The sequence below is a fragment of the Anomalospiza imberbis genome, unplaced genomic scaffold (genome assembly GCF_031753505.1).
Source record: "Anomalospiza imberbis isolate Cuckoo-Finch-1a 21T00152 unplaced genomic scaffold, ASM3175350v1 scaffold_62, whole genome shotgun sequence".
NCBI lineage: Eukaryota > Metazoa > Chordata > Aves > Passeriformes > Viduidae > Anomalospiza > Anomalospiza imberbis.
Window position 1 is genome coordinate 231,020 of NW_027100233.1, and position 13,112 is coordinate 244,131.

At 43.9% G+C, this 13,112-nt stretch overlaps 1 protein-coding gene across 1 annotated transcript; it reads right to left on the reverse strand.

The window, feature by feature from the left end:
• Nucleotides 1-1,121: 1,121 nt before the first annotated feature.
• On the reverse strand, nucleotides 1,122-10,516 carry LOC137467413 (inositol 1,4,5-trisphosphate receptor-interacting protein-like 1). Its single transcript, XM_068178916.1, has 2 exons — nucleotides 10,417-10,516; nucleotides 1,122-3,183 (listed from the first exon to the last, which is right to left on the reverse strand). The coding sequence occupies exons 1-2, from the start codon at nucleotides 10,514-10,516 to the stop codon at nucleotides 1,307-1,309; spliced, it is 1,977 nt and encodes a 658-aa protein (XP_068035017.1). The 3' UTR covers nucleotides 1,122-1,306.
• Nucleotides 10,517-13,112: the final 2,596 nt, after the last annotated feature.

Genomic DNA, 13,112 nt, shown 5'->3' on the forward strand with positions numbered 1-13,112 from the left:
CCCTGTGATGTCACACAGACCCTGTGATGTCACAGAGACAACTCTGAGATGTCACCCTGTGATGTCAGACAGCTGCTCTGTGATGTCACAGAAGACTCTGAGATGTCAACCTGCAATGCCACTATTTGTTCTTTGATTTGTTGGTACAAAGGCAAAGAGAATAATTGCTTCCAAACTACCATGAATCTCTACTATGTATGGCAAGAAGTAAATCATATTTTGTTTAGCTGCATCTCACCATGGGTAAAGCTGTGCATGGAAAGTGGCTCTCACTGCTAGACAATATTATATAGGCCTGGTGGAAAAGGTTATATTAATAGACCAGCAGGGCCTCTCCGAAAGGACACAGATAACCAGGAATAGAGAAATGAGAAAAACAGAAAAATTACTTTCTACTGTCACAATTTTGTGCCAAAACCTTGGTTATGAGAAGACAAAAAAAGATGTATTGAACCACATGTTTTGCAGTTAGGGACTTCTCTGACTTCAACTCTTAGGACTGAATCGTTCCCCAGGAGCGTATAGAAGTGACTGTGTGAAGAAAACTTTTCCAAATATTCCTAAAAATTCAGGAGTACTCTGCTGCAAAATTTCAGTCACTTCAGGGCATTTTCACTTCAAGCTTCAAGCGTTTCTATGGAAATGCTTGAGAGACAGCATACTTCATATATCCAACATCTCTGTTTGAAAAAAGTTTTTATTTCAGATAGGGGTATAGGAAGGACATTCTCTAAATACAGAGGGTTAAATGCAAAAAATGATACATTTCAGGCAATTTGAGAAACTTATTTTCTTTTATTAATTTCTCAAACATAGATATTCAAATATTATTTAAAAGCAGACAAGCAACTACAGTAGGGTATTTCTCTACACTAAGGGTAACTTTGCAGAATAGTTATACACTGACAAGACTAAAGGGCATCTGGAAGGAATGCTAAGAAACTAGTCTAATTAAAGCTACAGCTCATTAAATGACTACACTAAGTCCCTAACAGACTAGGTTGCTGTCTTCGAGATATTTCAAGCAACCTCCATCAACTGCACTGTTCTTCTGTGAGGATGTGCAGGTGGAGCCAGTTTCTGCCTCATAGACTTAGGCAACAGCACCGTCGTAACTGGAAGGTGAAGGGCAAGGCCACTCAGAGATGTGTCTGCACAACGAATCCATGTGCTGCAGCATCTTCCTTCCGCAGGAGCAGGAGAGCAGCTTCAGGATTGCCAGTGACAAATGCAACAATTATGCAGCGTTCACGTGGCTGCCATCGGGTGTGACCCCCCCAGCACAGCTCTGTGCAGGGAACTCCTCTCAGTGGCTGGAGAGCAGCGTCCGGAGGCGAAATCGCAGCCGACCATAAGCTTGCAGCGCCTCTAGGTGGGCAGCAGGATCTTGGGCCAGGTGCTCAAAGAGGTTGAGTGGCTGAAGCCTTCGCATTGCTGGCGGCAAGCTGATCTCTGCAGGAAGCCTCCCGTTGCCTAGCACAAAGTGCTCCAGGTGTTTCAAGTGCAGGCAGCGGCGCAGGTACGCCATGATGTCCCACAGCCGCTGTGCAAATTCCCTCCTGCGCCACCGGGACAGCGGTACGGTGGTCAGCACGTGCATGACCACAGTCTTCCAGGTAGAGCTGGAAAAACCTGTGCCCCTCAGGATGCAGGTGAAGACCTGCAGGCATTTCAGGTGCAAGCTCTGGCACGGCATCTGCCTGGCGATGTGCTGCAAGAATTTTGCCTCTGCCACAGCATATGTCTCAGGCCACGCTGTGCTTGCGATGATGTTGGCCTCGGCGGGCTGACTGCTCACAAAGATGCTGGAGTTGCCTTTCTGGGCCTCTGTGGGATGGCTGACCACAAAGATATCAGAGTCCCCTTGGCGCACCCCAAAGAGCATCTCCACCGTCAGGCTCTTCTTGCCTTTGCTCAGCTGGAATTGGCAGGACCGGCTGCAGGGCTGAAACACCAAGTGCCATGAGTATGACTGAGGCACGTGCAGCCATGAGCATCTCACCAACTGGTAGAACCAGCGGGAGGTTTTCTCCACATCCAGGTAGGAGCCGGTGCAGAGTGTCTCTAGGAGGCTGCGCTTCTGCTCCCGCCACAGCTCCTCCTGCGAGTGGTGCAGGAAGCACAACAGCTTCTCGCCCAGCCGCTCCCTCTCGCACAAGCACGCAAGCTCCACACGGATGCTGAAGGTCCTTGTTGCCATCTGCCCTGCACTGTTCAGCTCTAGGTGGAAGACGTGCCCTGGCGGGGGATTCAGTGGGACCAGCACGTGGTACACACCATCCCACCCACGGGGACTCCAGCCCTCAAAGGCACTGCCCACCCCGATGGCTTCTTGAGGCACCGGGTAGAAGCTATTGCTCACGCTGTCCACAAAGACACGCGTGAAGCTCTCCATCAGCTCAGCTACCACTGAGCAACCTCTCTCCAGGTCCTCCACAGGCCACTGTATGCCATCCACTAAAAGGATGCCTTGCTCATTCCCAGCATCCTGAGTGTCTTCTCTGTCTTCGGGTCCACCATTGCCGCTCTCTTCCTTGCCACCATCACTGCCAACTTTTTCACTGGCAGCCACGTTACCTTGTTTGTCTTCTTTTCTATCCTTGTTCTTGTTCCCCTCCACGTTCACATCACCCTGTTCTTCAACCTTGTTTCTATCATTGCCATCTTCTTCTGTAACATCCTTATTTTCTTTCTCAGGTCCAGCAAAACCATTAAGGGCACTTTCATTCCCGCATTTACTGCTATCTTCCTGCTCAGTCACATCTCTGCTTCTCTGTTCACTGGCATCACTGCTTTCCTGCACCTTCACATCCATGTATTTTTCCTGTCCATCTATGTTGTCTTCACCTTCATTTATGTCATTGTTGTCGCCCACCTTTATAGTCACACTATTGTTTTTTTCTTCATTTCCATCTCCTTCTTCTTCCTTTCCAGTGTCCTTGTCTTGCTCCACCCGCAAATCCTTGTGTTCTCCTTCATCTGCTTCATCTAGGTCTTCTTTATTTCCAACAACATGGCCAGGTTCTTCTTCATTTTCGTCACCACGACTGTCTCCTGGCACATCCCCATCACTCCGTCCCTCATCTTTCTTTAAATCATGTCCATTGTCTCTGTGAACATCACTGTCTTCCTTCACCTTCACATCGTCATTGCCTTCAATGGCATCATCACTGTCTCCTTCATCTACAGCCACAGGACTGCCTCCTCTGTCATTTTCAGTGCTGCTGTCATCTGCCTCCACAGTCACATCAGTGTTTTCTCCACCTTCCTCTGGATCAGTGCTGTTTTCTTTCTGTTCTGTTCCTTTCTCATCTCCCAAGGTCTTGCAGGAGCTCTGGTCCTTGCTGCTGCTGCTTCTGGTGTCACAGCTCCTTCTCCTGCAGCTAAACCACAGGCCCAAGAAGAGCAGGACGCCAGCAAGAACCCAGACCGGCCACTGCTGCAGGGCACCAAAGAGCACGGCTCCCCAGCCCTCGTCCTGCTGCTCCAGGGGCCCCCGCTCCAGCTCCTGCAGCAGCTGAGCCATCTCACGGTCCAGCAGCTCCTGACGCTCCTTCATTCGCTGGTGCGTGGCCTCATCCAGCCCATCCCCAGCCGGCTGGGGGTACTGGATCAGGCTTTGCACGAGCACAAAGAGCAGTGACAGTAAGGCCATGGTCTGCAGGAGGACACACAGAAGGGGTTCAGTGGGGCCGGAATGGAGATGGACAATGAGGGGCAGGAGCAGCAGGGATGTGGCGGCAGGAAGGAGAGGGCCCCCGGCAGCTGGCAAGGCCTGCACCGCTGCCCCAGCAAGCAGCGCGCCCTCAGCGAGGCGCTCCCGCCGGGGCTGGGCCCTGGATGCGGGGGCAGCCCCAGGTACCGGCGCTTCTCCCCCAGCCCTCCTCCAGCCCCCAGCCCCGTCTCCTCACTGCTGTGCACTCACCGCTTGCCCAGGCTCTACTGGGGCAGCGGCACCCGCTGGGGCCTTTTCTAGCTGCCCCCATTGTGACACGGCGCCTGCGATGTCACAGAACCCAGAGCGCGGCACAGGCCAGCCCCGCCCGCCGTCCCCAGCCCGGTCAGGGAACTCATCGTGGCCCTGGGCACCCCGAGCCCCAACAGACACCAAGTGCAGATCCATCACTCGGGAACCTGGGAACACCAGAGCTTCCCTTGACAGAGCAGGCACAAGCACCCTCACACACAACCCTTGTCAAATTCAAATCTGGGTGACATGACCCATGGATGTTCTCAGTGTACAAGTGTAGGCTTTTATTTAATACTGGTGGGGGACATTTTTTATTAGTAGTATTTATACTTATTACTTTGGGGTAGGATGTCATGTAAGCTAATGCTCTGTTACAGATTTAGTGAGATTTCTTTCTTTCTGGAAGAAATCCAGGCTGCTTGGATGATGCACAGGAAGAGTTAATACCATCCTAAAAAGGCCAAATAATTTAATTACAAAATTTTGATGCCTTCAATAACCTCTTAGCTCTCAAACTCTGTGGTTCAACACTGTGCAAAATTCTGGTATAGCCAGGATTTTGTTCAGAAAGTAGAATGTCTGTGTTTTCAAATTTGTGCAAAGATGTACCTCTGTCACTCCCACCATCTTCAAAATTGTCTCCCTTAAACAGTCTTAGCCAATCTCTTTGACTGATAAAGGAACTTCTGTCTCTTTCTGCTATCTCTTTGTGTATTTATCTCCAAAGGACTGTGAGTACAGGAGAGATTATACTCCTCGACCTTTCTTTGGGGAACTCATCTCTAAATGGAACTGCAGAAGTGGGGAGGGAGGAAAGGGAAGCAGGATGTGACTGAGTACCTGCATCGTGACCACAGATGGCCACTGCCAGACAGACACTGACCTCAGGCTGATCACGCTCGCCCATTGGTGTGTAGCAGAATAATGTTGGGATGGCTAAAACTGCTCTGAATTGGATTTGCTTAACAGATGTCATTAGTAACAGTATTCCAATAAAGAGTTTTAAACTCTCTTCCGAGCTGATGCTACTTATCATGTATCTTCCCTGCATTCTTCTAGGGAAGCTGTTTTTGATGTTGTCCCTTCCTTCTTTTTACAAGGGAGCAAAAATTATTTGCCAAGTATCACTCTTCCAGATTTGTTTCCTCTCATTTTCCAAGATTTAATAAAGTGAACACTCAGCAGAATAGTTCTGTGTTTTTTGAATACAATTCTTCCTTTACCCAACTGAGGCCCTTCTGTGACCATGAAAACACAAAAACTGTTGTGAGCTACAGTTTACACTTAAGAGGTTGATATGGGTCAGTTCTCCCAGGTTATTCTTAGTTCATCTGCTATGTAAACTGTTGATGTCAGTGACTGGAAGCTGCTCTCCAGGACATTATATATGCACATATATATGATAATTATATGACAGAAAATGCAACATATAGTTGGATCTGACCTTCAAGTTCACTAGCTTAAAAAAAGAAAAAAAAAAGTCTGTAAGAAATGTGCTGGTTTTTCTATTTATAAATGCCTTCACATTTATATTTAGTTTATGCACATACAAGAGCCTTTCCTTTCATGGACAGTAGTGCCCATCCATCATCAACTCAGGTATATTATAAGTCTCAATGATAACTGCCTCCAGAAAGCATTTTTGAGACAAAACAGGCAAATTCTTTTGCGTAACTATACAATCTTCCAGTAGTAGGATCTTCACTCTCACATAAACACTTCATGTTTTTCCGCAAAGGAATCTGAGATAGATTTTTCTGAGAGATAACAAACCACCAAAAATTAATTAAATAACAAACAAGAGGAAAACACCATTTCTTCACTCAACACACTTTCCTTGTTTTTCATAAGCATTCAGATTTACAGCTGCTGATGCTACCACAGGAGCAGGGCTTTGTCTGGTTTTGCTTCCTTCTTCCAGCAGATCAAGCACAGCTGCAAAATGCAAATGTTTTTTTTTCCTGAGACAGCAATCAATCTTCTGGTTTGGCTATAGTCTACTTTTCCCTATAAAGTAGAACCTAGAGATACACTCAGAAAATATGTATGGAAGTACCTCTCAATTAATTAAAAAATATTATTACCCAGAAGATAGAGACACAACTGTCTACACTGTATGAATTGAACATATATGAATTAGGACACAGAGTCTTCCATTCTTTAGTAACAAAACTGATGCTGTCCTGAAAATGACATTAATGAATGAGACTGGTATATGAAAACCTTCTGCATCTGCTCTAGACGTTGGAATGAGCATGTTAAATGATGCAGCAGACAAGGAGGATGCACTTCTTAGGGAAGCTGAATGTCACTTCTGTGCTTAAGGAGCTCTGCAGTTTGGATGAAGGTCACAGGCTATGTCCAGGTGCACGAAAATGAATGATAAATACACACAGTTCTCTTAGACTGAAAGCAGAGCTAGACAAAGAGTATGAAAATAAGGAATAATTCATCCCCTGGTTTTCTAAAGATGTCAATCTTCTATTAGAAGACAGTTTGTTAGCTCCTTCATGTATTAAAGCTGTAACATAATAATAGAAGCACCTCAAACTTGTAGAAGTATCTAAGATGCATAGATTAAGTAAAGTCTATGCAGAGCGAGCACCCTAAAAACATCACAAGAGCAAGCAGTGACAATTTCTGGGATAGTAATGACATGAATCAGTATCTAAAAGTTAAGTATAAGTGAAGAAGAGAATTTTTCAACTAATGGATCAGGGAAAATGTGGGAACAAAGGATATGTGATTAAAGATCACAGTGTATTATATAAACAGAGGTGGAGAATATATGACTTTGATTCTGTATTACAACATATTTCAATTGAGTTGTGTGTAGCTTTAGTTTTATACATGCACAATTTTTTAGAACACATTTTTAGAGTATGGCATGCAATAAAGGAAATGCATTGTATTGCATTGATCCCCACATGACTCGCTGGAATATCTTAACATTTCCAGCACAGATTCCCACTTCTGAAGATGAAAACCCAGAGAAGATGAAAACCTGTAACTGCCATTAAGAGAAGGTCTGAAATTTTAATTGCTATCTGAACACAAAGGAGCTGTGACATGCTGTGGTTTCTTGAAGCACTCCTGCAGTTACAGACACATCTTTAACTACCCCACCCTCTCCCTCTTCCCCATCCACCACTGACTGATGCAGCTGGGAGATTCAGTAACTGTGGAGCAAAATCTTGCTTACTTTCAGCTCTCCTGCCCCAGCAAATGCTCAGCTCTTCTGGGAAGATGGACCTATGCCATAAACACACTGCACCTGGAAGAGAATGAAAACTTCCCTTCAAACACACACATGTGACCAGGTTTCTGGAACTGCCTGATGTTGCCAGTTTTCGTCTGTTTCCCACAAAGAAGGGAAAGAACCTTGTATTTTCCTCCTCATGATATTTCAAGTCTTAATTCCAAAGAACAGAGATGCCAGGGCTTGTCAGTGACATGACTAACAATCTTATGAGAACTGGCAAGACAGCTCATTTCTCCTACATCTTACAGAAACCTTGGAATTATTTTGTCTGAAACACTTGGGGGAAGGAAGATGGACTTAATTCTGACAACTTTATTAAATATTCAGTACATCTGACATCCTGATATCAACAACAAAAATATGGTTTAATTATGATAAGCCATACTGGTATCATTTACAATACGTAAGTGTGAAAAAACTGCAATGAATTTTTTCTTGATCCATGTGGAAAAATACACACCTTCCACCCCCCGAAAAGGGTAAGACAAGGCACAATAAATTCTCGTAATTCTCTTTCTTCTGGCTTTTCAGTTCCATCACAGCTCTCCAAATTAAGATTTATGTGCAATTTTGCATCTGTATCTGTTGTTGCTTTCCCCCCTACAGGGATATAGGTGGATAAGTTTGGACAGGAAACGGTATCCCTCAAGCCAAACTGAAAGGTTTATAAAGTTGCTAATAAAAGTTTGGGTCAGGGCCTAAATATCAATCATCTGCTCATTGTCTTTTTAAACGAGCTCAGGCATTTTCCCAAACACTCCCAGCAGGTCTCTGCCACTATTCTAAACCAAGATTTCAGACATTTCTTTTTTTCCTGTGTTGACCTCAGTATTTTTTTTCTCCCCCTCTCTACCTGCCAGGTGCATCCATCAGGATTTTGCCAAAGGCTATCTGCTTTTGAAGTTGAGAGGAATTCACTAATCGTGAGTGTCAAATCCACAATAAATGCCATTGCCATATGGTATGTGCTGCTTTTGGGAATTATCTCAAAAGGCCTAGCTGTGAGAAGGCTGGCTGTATGTTAGGAGGGTTTTACTGCTAACTTTCATAACTCATGTCAGGTTTTCAGTTTCTGTATTCATTGGCTTCAGTGAGTGCAACTGTTTCCTGAATTTATGAAAATGTTGTCAAGATCCCTTCATCTTGCTTCCTCCGTCTCTCTCACACAAACACATCCAAACACATCTCTACACAGTGGAATAGCATGCACAGTGGCATGCAAATCTAGCAAAAGAGAAGCTTGTAAATAAATAGCATGTCATTCTGCTTACTCAATAAATTCATCTGGGTGCTAAACTCATGACAAACGTATCATAAGCCCCGATGAAGGGTTTACAGCCTGTCCCATCACACCATCCTGAGTGCAATTCTGCCATGCATAGGAAGACATAAGTTTGAAAAACAGAGCAGAAATAGCTCCCGTAAGGGCAGGGTGCTGACATAGATGAAACGTAACTAACTGGAGAGCATTTGTTGTAGCTGAAGAAGACAGCATCAGTGTCACATCTCTGTGCCTGTGGAGGTGTAATCTACATTCAAAGCAACAAGAAATCTATCTCCTTTAAGAAATTGTCCATTAGTACATAAATGTGTCTGTGTTGAAACTCCTCAGATACCATTCCCAACAAGAACTACACACAAGACTAAGAAATTCCACAGAGAAACACGATTTGGTGATCCAAAGAGGCGAGGAGAAAGAAAACCACATATGTGGAGTTTAACATACCAACGTAGTGATAGAAAAAGAATTACAAAAATAAATGTCAGTCCCCTTGAAACACATGAGGCAGCGCTCTCAACCTTCTCTGATGCTCTGGGAAGATATGAATGTCCTCCATGTCTCACATCATCCCCACCAGCCACATGGAAATATCTCCAATGCAGCTCGGAGTGTTTCAAGTATAACTCCCCTCGAATTTATGTAGTCTGTTAACATCCTCTTGGAGCAAACAGAAATAATAGTTTAAAAAGACAGCTGTATTTCAGAAACATGTGCCTCTACACGACAAAAAAAACCCCAGAATTTAATACCGTCCCTAAGCACCGAGACCCCGTGACCCCCCAGACCCCCACCGAGGGCCGAAGACCTCTGCGGGCCGTCAAAGAACCCGCCCAAAAGCGGCCGGCCGCTTGCCGCCGGTGGTGCGGCGGGGCAGGGCGGGCCGAGTCGCATCGGGGGCCGGCGGCTGCTGCTGATTTCTGCCGCTGCACGTACGTGCTTCTCTTCCCCGCTGGCCCCGCTGAGATGCTGTTTTGCAGGGGAGGGTTTGTAGGGTCCTGGGCGAGGGGCGGTGGGGAGGCCGTTTCGACAGTTTGGCGTGCCAGCAGGCCGAGCACAGGGCACGGGCTGCCCGTCAGCTCGGTCTGGGAGTGCTCTGGATACTAAAGGAAACGAAATAAAATTTGCCAAGAAAATTTCTTTTCCGGACAAGTTTCTTGTTCCAAGTAAATAGAAGAGCCATTCCTTCAAGAGAAGTGAAAAGAAAAAGTGGGGGGAATAAAACCCAAAAACCCAAAACCAAACCAAACCAAAGTACAAAATCAAAACAAAATGAAAAAAATAACCCAAAGCAAAAACAAAAAACCCAAACCAAAACCTGTGGGGATCTGTGATATGTAGATGCTCCCAAGATTGTAGAAAGTCTCTGTCTTTCAGCCCCGCTGCCAAAGAAGGAGTCGTAATTCTTCTGTGCTGGTTTTCAAGGTTGTTTATTTCTTCTTCTCTAAAATATTTCCCTTCTGACCTGCAGCAGGTCTGTCTTGCAGGACAGTGTGTGGGGCTCTGCCCCTCAGTGGGATGTTACAAACATTATATACCAAAAACTACGTGTGCTATATTTACAATAATGAGCCAATACCTATCACCCATGTTGAACAGTGTGTCCCCAGCCTAAACCCACAGAAAAATGCCAACACCACAGTGAAGTATGGAGGGTATGAAGAAGAAGAAAAAGGACAAGGCACGCCCAGTTTCCTCCATCTTGCCCCCTTTGAAACCCTTATCTAGAATCCTAAAATTCTACTTTTGCACCCGTGCCACACTAATTACTATTTAAATCAAACAGTCAGAGCTTGTAATTCATCCTGAAAGATTGAAAAATCGTTTGCATGGACAGAGAACAGAGACAGTGTCTCTTGGGGCTCTGTACAGGGGGGTTCCTGACCCCCTGCCAGGGTCCCAGACCTTCCAGGGCAGCCAGAGGGATGCCCTGGATTCCCACATCTCCCCCTCCTTCTTGAACCAAGAACACTTCTTTGACAGCTCTGTCCGTGGTCTGCCGCATGCGCTAAAGCATGCACGGCACAAGCATCAGAAGAATTACAATACCCTGTAAAGATATACAACTGTTTTCAAAATTTCCTTCTACAACTGTGAAAGGTTAAACAAATTGAACACAGCATCCATCTAAGATTTAGTTTCCCTCCAGGTGTGTTTTCTCTCATGATACCTCTTCACATTTATCACTCTGGTGTCCATGTGCCCGCAATAGATGTTCAATTGCTGCTTTGTTCTCATTTCACACTCCTAGCTAACAAATCATTCAATGCAAAAGAAACGGCATGGGCATCTTTACTCTGCCCACAACCTCTTTTGATCCAGCTGTGCCAAGGCTCTTTTTGATGCCACCTGCTGTGAAAGCAGAACCATCCCAGTTTTCCGAGCCTTTTTTCCATGTGTTAACATTATCATTGTCACAATCTGGATCTCTTCACTCATTCGATTTTTTCCTTCTTGCTCTTTTATCAAAGTCATGCTGCGTGTTAACAAAAGATTTGCCAATGCTGCATGGACTGTCCCTGATATCTGTAGGGATAGCAAATCAAACTGTCTTACAAATGAAAAAGATCTCTCGTGGCAATTATTTTGAAACCTGGTTGGATGGTTTGTTCGACATCTTAGTGTAGATACACCAAGATGATGCTTCTTTGCAAATTCAGTGGTTTGGAGTGACTTCTATGATTTTATCTTTGTTTTGTGCCACTCCGAAAAGCCAAAATATTATATAAAAATTCATTTTTGCCACAACTTTCCAGTTCTCAAGGCTCATAAGGAGCTGCAGCAAGAAACCCCATCCAAACACCACCTCCATTCTCCAAATTGCAAAACTGTTGGAGGGATATCTTTTGGAATCAGCCATTTGTTCCCTGGCAAATTCAAACATGTTGAAAAGGGCTTTTCTGGCCTTGAGTGTTTCAGACTGATAGTGTCAACCCTGATGTGTTGCCCCGAGTTTTCCAAACATTTCCCTTGGTTGAAACATGAACAAAACCACCCCATTGCCCAAGGCAATCAGTGAGAAGATGAGGCACAAGTATAACACTTGATCAAACTGCAGGCCTCATTCCCCGTGGGAATCTGGAATGCAACACCATCATCTCCCTTTCCTGAAATGGAAAGACAACAACTCAAGTCCCAAAAGAAACCCAAGTCCCAGAGTCCTCTTTTTGCATGTAGAACGAAGAGATGTCCACTGTCTTGACACCTGCTCACGTCTGCGTGCTGACTTCTCTGCTTCTGGAGTCAGGATCTGCTCTCCTCTGAACTCAACAAGATCTCACGCATACTTTCAACCCCTGTGAAAACACAAACACAATTCTTTCCCAAAGTTAATAATTTGAGTGGTTTTTTCAATTTGATGTGTCCAGTGTCTGGGACTCTCCTCACGTTTCACTCGATGATCAGTGAAGTGCGCTTTACAAAAGAATTATTTCAAAAGATTAAAATACACAACATCTCCAACCTCATTCCAGCCTTATTTCAGGCACTTCTTCACCTTTCTCTCCTCCTTTTTTTTTTTTTTTTTTTTTTTTTTTTAAACAGGAAGGTTGAAAAATACAAAACATAATATAAAATAAGACAAAATACCTCAATGATAAAATGCATAAAACTTATCAAAACTGACAAAAAAATCAAGAAGATTCAAAAGAAAGAGATTCTAAATAACATATATAAAATTGATCAAAGCATAATCATTAGAAACATTGTGCCAGCACTTCAGAGTCTGCAAACAGCTGCAACATTTGTTTGCAGTGAAAATCCTCGGCATCCTTTCCCGGGCAAGGCTGACAAGTTTCACCTCAAAGCTGCCTCAGCTGTTCCATCTGTAGGATCGAATTGGTAGTTCAAAATGACCTGCATATTACTCATTTTTTTGTGCAGAAACCTCTGGATTTTGCTGGCAAACTCATCTGTCCAAGTTAAAATCAGAGCCTGGCCAGGGCCCAAACTTTAAACTGGAGTGATGTCCCCTAACATATTATCTAAAACCAAGCTTGTACCAACAATACATATATGATACTTAAAACATAACAACCTATCATAACATTGTCACATAAAATAAACACTTGAAGTTCAAGAGGGTAAATCAATCAGATGACAAAAAGATTCATTTTCCTTGAAACTTCTTTGAGGGAAAAAGGATGTCAATTGGACGAAATCATAAGATCAACAGTTGACAAAAGGCTGACAAAATGTTTCAGACATCTCCCTTTGAGATCTTCTGAAAAACATTTGAGAATGATAAAAAATAGAAATGCAATTATTCCACTCACAAGAGATATAAAAACAAACCAGAAGGTCCACCTAGAAAAATGCACAATACAGTTAGAAACCAAAATGAGACTTCAAAATGGCATGCAACCTGGATAAGATTGCATAAAGGACATTAAAACATATGAAAATTTGCTATGAAAGAACAAAGCACAAGGCTTCAGCTAGTAATAAGATAAAATTTCTTAACACTAATATTTATAAAACACTTAAATAGTTAAAAAATAAAAGAAAGGATTTGAAAACAACAAACACCCTTTGTATCATTATATAAAGAAATAACAGACTATAAAAACTGACTATTAAATGATGAAATCAATCTCAGAAAA

Bases quoted from the DNA above. Each gene is read 5' to 3' on its own strand.
- LOC137467413 (XM_068178916.1), bottom strand. From the start codon at position 10,516: ATGCGGCAGACCACGGACAGAGCTGTCAAAGAAGTGTTCTTGGTTCAA. The intron at 3,184-10,416 runs GTCTGGGACCCT...CTGTGGCTGTAG, and splicing joins CCCTCTGGCTGCCCTGGAAG to ATGAAGGAGACAGTGATGAT.